This window comes from Calidris pugnax, unplaced genomic scaffold, assembly GCF_001431845.1.
Source record: "Calidris pugnax isolate Ruff unplaced genomic scaffold, ASM143184v1 scaffold147, whole genome shotgun sequence".
NCBI lineage: Eukaryota > Metazoa > Chordata > Aves > Charadriiformes > Scolopacidae > Calidris > Calidris pugnax.
In genome coordinates this window covers 4,061,733-4,067,465 of record NW_015092359.1, presented here as the reverse complement: position 1 = coordinate 4,067,465, position 5,733 = coordinate 4,061,733, and the positions used below count along the sequence as shown (strand labels likewise).

General features: G+C 61.0%; 1 protein-coding gene across 1 annotated transcript; it reads right to left on the bottom strand.

The window, feature by feature from the left end:
- Positions 1-6: 6 nt before the first annotated feature.
- On the bottom strand, positions 7-1,942 carry CNPY3 (canopy FGF signaling regulator 3). Its single transcript, XM_014962394.1, has 5 exons — positions 1,580-1,942; positions 1,158-1,254; positions 628-750; positions 361-478; positions 7-263 (listed from the first exon to the last, which is right to left on the bottom strand). Exons 1-5 carry the CDS (start codon positions 1,825-1,827, stop codon positions 43-45), a joined length of 807 nt encoding a protein of 268 aa, XP_014817880.1. The 5' UTR covers positions 1,828-1,942; the 3' UTR covers positions 7-42.
- Positions 1,943-5,733: the final 3,791 nt, after the last annotated feature.

Here is a 5,733-nt window from a genome sequence, read left to right as displayed (position 1 = left end):
TTCGGTAGCGCCGGGGGGAGAGGGGGGGCTTGCGGGGGGGGGCTACAGCTCATCGGGAGGGCTGTGGGTGAGGGGAACCTCCTCCTGCACCCCGCTCTCCTCCGGGGGAGCCGCCGGGAGGCTGCCAGCTCCCTCACCCACCTCCTCCTCCTCCTCCTCCTCCTTCTTCTTCTTCTTCTTCTTCCCGCTCTTTTTCTTGCTCTGCTTCTCCCCGGCGCTTGCCAAGTCACCCTTCTTGCCGGTCCACTTCTCTGCCAGGCAGCCTGGGGAGGAGAAGGGTAGAAAGGGGGGGCTCCCCGTACCCCCGGCGGGGCTCCCCGGCACGGCCCACCCCTGGGCTTAACAGCGGACAGGACTTACTTGTGTCCTTCCCTTTTAGCACGTGGTTGGCGCAGAGGAACTGGGAGAGGTCCTCTGTCTGGTGGTGCCTGTACCAGTCCTCGATCACGTCTTCGTACTCCTCCACCAGCACGTCGCACTAACGAGGGAGGGAGAGACATCGTCCAACCACACGACCAACTGGGACACCCCTCTTACCAGCAGCACACCCCCCAGACCCCTCCACCCACCCTACAAGGCCACGGTGCCCACCAAATGCCAATTCCCCCCTTTCCCCGGGTGTGGTACCTGCTTTTTGAGGTCAGCCACCTCAGCAGAGGTCTCGTTCCACAGCTCGTAGGGGATGTCCATCACCACCTTGACGCCCTTGTGCACCAGGTTGTGCAGGGTCTCGAAGGTCTCCGACATCCCCTGGGAGAGCAACGGGGCTCGGTGAAGCTGTGCTCCTCCCGCCGGCCTCCCAGCTCCTCCCCTCCCACCACGACCCCCTCCCCAGGGACACAAGCCACCCAAAATCAGGGTCCCCGGGGCATCAGCGCTACCGGGAGGCGGGGGGGTTCAAATGGCAGCGAGTTCCCCTCTACGAACCCGCCCCCAAAAACAACAGGAAGACGTGGGGTCAGGCGTGACAGCCCCTGGACCCCTCCGTGAGGGCAGGGGTCTGCCTATCCCCTCCCCACAACAAGGAGAGCACCCCAGACCTGGCTTGGGGGGCAGGGGATCCAGGGGGTGGGGAAGGATGAACACCCCCCCCTGCCCCCAGTGGCACCCCGATGGTGCAGAGAGAAGGAGGGGGGGGACTGGAGGACAGCCCTCACCTTTGCAAACCTGTTACTGCCGCTCCTCTCCTTGTGCAGGTTGTAATCCAACAGCCGCTTGCAGATGTTCTCCGTCACCTCGATTAACCGGATATCCCTGCGTGGAGGAGAGGAGGGAGGGCTCAGGCTCGGTGCCGTGTCCCCCTCCCCTCCAAGAACAGGGGCACGGGGGAGCCCAGCTGGTGGGGTGGGGGAGCTCTCTGTGGCTCCCCAAGCGAGAACGGGCACCCCCCAAGCTGCCCTGGTGTGGTTTAAGTTCTCTCAGAGGCTCTGCCTGCCCACCCCACCAGCCCTGGTGTGGTTTAAGTTCTCTCAGAGGCTCTGCCTGCCCACCCCACCAGCCCTGGAGTGGTTTAAGTTCTCTCAGAGGCTCTGCCTGCCCCCCCCGGCAGCAGGAGACCACCCGTCCCGCTCTCACTTACGACTGTGTGTACTTGACGGCGGAGCCTTTCCCGTCCAGGAAGCCATACTTGGTGTCGATCACCTCCTTGGTCTTGCCGGTCTCCTCGAAAGCCGATTTCAGCTCCACCGCCACGTACTTGCACACTGCGGGGGAGGAAAGCACAGGTGGGTTTGAGGGGGTTTTGCAGGAAAACAGCAGCAGGAACAAGCTCCAGGAGCCGGGCAGAACTAGAGCCGCCGTGAGCGGAAAACAAGAGGCCTCGACCATTCAAAGAGACAAGTGGGAAGGGCTCAGCTGATTCCACCTTGAAGCAGGAACCCCCCAAATCAGTGCTCCACTGTAAGGGCGTCCACTGCGGCACAGCCGGGAGGACAGGCGGCAGGAGTTCTGCCCCCAGGTTGCCCCAACAGCCCCCACAGCCTCTGCCTCCCCCGCCACAAGCTGCTCCCTTCCTCCTGGAAGAGGGTGGGAGCTCCTCCTCCTCCTCACCACACCAGCACAGCCCATCCTGGGGACACACCGAGCAGCTGGTGGGGCTCAGGGGACCATGTGGCGGGACAAGACGCTGGCTACAGGCTGTGTCACCACCACCGCAGGAGGGGCTGTCACCTCCAGCAACACCACACTTGGGGCAAAACCAGCACCAGCAGCTTTATGACAAAGCACGTGTTTTCTTTTATAAAACTAATTATTATTTTTCTTTTTTTTTTAAAAAAAAAAAAGGAAACAAAAACTTTTATTTCTTCTTCCGTAACAAAGAGTCCGACAGAACTAGGGAAACAGAGAGCAGAAGAGAAATATTCCAGGGGTTTACACGTGGAAGTGCAGAGGGATGGAAGCCAGGCACGGTGTGGCCCTTCCTCCCCCGAAGCTGGGGGTCCCGGGAGGCTGCAGAAAGCTTTGTCCTGTGCTCCTGTTTGCCAGGAGCCACCTCTTCTTCAAGTTTGGCTTTGAGAGAAGGACCGAGCCCAGCAGGAAGTGTCCGACAGCGACGAGCCACTGCTTCTTCTCCCAGGTGAGTGGAGAAGATGATGTGCCACAGGCAGGAAGAGAGGGAGGTGGCGTCTCCAGGGCTGGCCTGCCTGTGCCAAGATGCCCCCTGCGCACCTCCTGCGCTCTCCTTTCTCTGCTGGGACCGAGGGCTGGAGGTGTCCCACAGCCATTTCTTAGGTGCTCCTTCCTGCACAGTCCCTTTGGACTTCACCCTGAATAATTCGGGATCCCCTCCTTCCCCATAGGTAATTCGGGGTCCCCTCCCTCCCCGTGGATAATTCGGGGTCCCCTCCCTCCCTGCAGATAATTTGGGATCCCCTCCCTCCTCATGGAGAATTTGGGGTCCTCTCCCTCCCCCTGGATAATCTGGGGTCCCCTCCTTCCCCCTGGGTAATTCGGGGTCCCCTCCTTCACCCTGAATAATTCGGGATCCCCTCCTTCCCCATAGGTAATTCGGGGTCCCCTCCCTCCCCGTGGATAATTCGGGGTCCCCTCCCTCCCTGCAGATAATTTGGGATCCCCTCCCTCCTCATGGAGAATTTGGGGTCCTCTCCCTCCCCCTGGATAATCTGGGGTCCCCTCCTTCCCCCTGGGTAATTCGGGGTCCCCTCCTTCACCCTGAATAATTCGGGATCCCCTCCTTCCCCATAGGTAATTCGGGGTCCCCTCCCTCCCCGTGGATAATTCGGGGTCCCCTCCCTCCCTGCAGATAATTTGGGATCCCCTCCCTCCTCATGGAGAATTTGGGGTCCTCTCCCTCCCCCTGGATAATCTGGGGTCCCCTCCTTCCCCCTGGGTAATTCGGGGTCCCCTCCTTCACCCTGAATAATTCGGGATCCCCTCCTTCCCCATAGGTAATTCGGGGTCCCCTCCCTCCCCGTGGATAATTCGGGGTCCCCTCCCTCCCTGCAGATAATTTGGGATCCCCTCCCTCCTCATGGAGAATTTGGGGTCCTCTCCCTCCCCCTGGATAATCTGGGGTCCCCTCCTTCCCCCTGGGTAATTCGGGGTCCCCTCCTTCACCCTGAATAATTCGGGATCCCCTCCTTCCCCATAGGTAATTCGGGGTCCCCTCCCTCCCCGTGGATAATTCGGGGTCCCCTCCCTCCCTGCAGATAATTTGGGATCCCCTCCCTCCTCATGGAGAATTTGGGGTCCTCTCCCTCCCCCTGGATAATCTGGGGTCCCCTCCTTCCCCCTGGGTAATTCGGGGTCCCCTCCTTCACCCTGAATAATTCGGGATCCCCTCCTTCCCCATAGGTAATTCGGGGTCCCCTCCCTCCCCGTGGATAATTCGGGGTCCCCTCCCTCCCTGCAGATAATTTGGGATCCCCTCCCTCCTCATGGAGAATTTGGGGTCCTCTCCCTCCCCCTGGATAATCTGGGGTCCCCTCCTTCCCCCTGGGTAATTCGGGGTCCCCTCCTTCACCCTGAATAATTCGGGATCCCCTCCTTCCCCATAGGTAATTCGGGGTCCCCTCCCTCCCCGTGGATAATTCGGGGTCCCCTCCCTCCCTGCAGATAATTTGGGATCCCCTCCCTCCTCATGGAGAATTTGGGGTCCTCTCCCTCCCCCTGGATAATCTGGGGTCCCCTCCTTCCCCCTGGGTAATTCGGGGTCCCCTCCTTCACCCTGAATAATTCGGGATCCCCTCCTTCCCCATAGGTAATTCGGGGTCCCCTCCCTCCCCGTGGATAATTCGGGGTCCCCTCCCTCCCTGCAGATAATTTGGGATCCCCTCCCTCCTCATGGAGAATTTGGGGTCCTCTCCCTCCCCCTGGATAATCTGGGGTCCCCTCCTTCCCCCTGGGTAATTCGGGGTCCCCTCCTTCACCCTGAATAATTCGGGATCCCCTCCTTCCCCATAGGTAATTCGGGGTCCCCTCCCTCCCCGTGGATAATTCGGGGTCCCCTCCCTCCCTGCAGATAATTTGGGATCCCCTCCCTCCTCATGGAGAATTTGGGGTCCTCTCCCTCCCCTGCCTGTGCCAAGATGCCCCCTGCGCACCTCCTGCGCTCTCCTTTCTCTGCTGGGACCGAGGGCTGGAGGTGTCCCACAGCCATTTCTTAGGTGCTCCTTCCTGCACAGTCCCTTTGGACTTGGGCCTCCAGGACGTCCCTCTCCACACACCACACCTGCTGCAGCGTCCCCACACACGCCAGTAGCCCTCACTGCTGGGTCCAGTTATCCAGATGCCGCCCCATGGGTGTCACTGGGCGCTGAGGCAGGTTCCAAGCCTGGTCAGGAAGAGGAGCAGCGCGTGGTCAGTGCTCGCGACGATGCTCCCTCTGAGGTTATGCAGGTGCCACAGCACCCCAGATGCATCAGCGTCCCCAGGGCCAGCAGGGAAAGCTTTGCAAAGAGCTCCGGAGTATCACTTCTCCTTTTTCTCTTTGCTGTCAAGCTCCACGTGTCCCTGCACGGCAAAGATAGAGGAAACCACACAGCAAAGCCCCATCATGCCCTGCCCTGGGCTGCCTGCGAAGCCTTTGACCACTTGTGAACCAAGGGGCTGCTCAGGGATGAAGCATCACAGAATCACAGAACGATCTGGGGTTGGAAGGGACCTCTGGAGATCATCTAGTCCAACCCCCTGCCAGAGCAGGTCCACCCAGAGCAGGTTGCACAGGAATGTGTCCAGGCGGGGTTTGAATGTCTCCAGAGAAGGAGACTCCACCACCTCCCTGGGCAGCCTCTGCCAGGGCTCTGCCACCCTCACAGGAAAAGAAGTTCCTCCTCCTCTTTAAGTGGAACTTCTTCTATTCAAGTTGGTGACCATTTCCTCTTGCCCTGTCCCTGGGCACCACCATCGCTGAGACCGAACCGTGAGATGCAGCAGAGACGACCAGCCCCAGCTACAAACCCGTCAGGCTATCGGTGCCCACTGGAAACAGCAGCCGCTGCCAGCGCGCCCCTAAACCCCTCTCATCCCGGGAAGGACGGATGACAGCCGCCAACAGGGATACACCGCGGGGGAATCCGCTCGGCTGCGGGGGGGCCCTGGGGGGGATACTCTCCCCCAGCCAGGCACACACAGCCCCCGCATTCACTCCTCTCCGCCGCCTGCAGGGCTGTGGGGGCGGCGAGGGGGCGGGCGGAGGGTGCAGGCCGCAGTCAGGCCTGGGTGCAGCGGCCTCAGCCTTCGCCCCGGCAACCCCCCACCGCCCCCCCGCAAACC

What these genes read in the sequence shown, in the direction of transcription:
- CNPY3 (XM_014962394.1), bottom strand. Translation starts at nt 1,827, where the DNA reads ATGGTCGAGGCCTCTTGTTTTCCGCTCACGGCGGCTCTAGTTCTGCCC. An exon ending in GCCGTCAAGTACACACAGTC is followed by an intron (nt 1,255 to 1,579) that starts GTAAGTGAGAGC and finishes TCCTCCACGCAG; the next exon opens with GGATATCCGGTTAATCGAGG. An exon ending in TGGCTGACCTCAAAAAGCAG is followed by an intron (nt 479 to 627) that starts GTACCACACCCG and finishes CTCCCTCGTTAG; the next exon opens with TGCGACGTGCTGGTGGAGGA.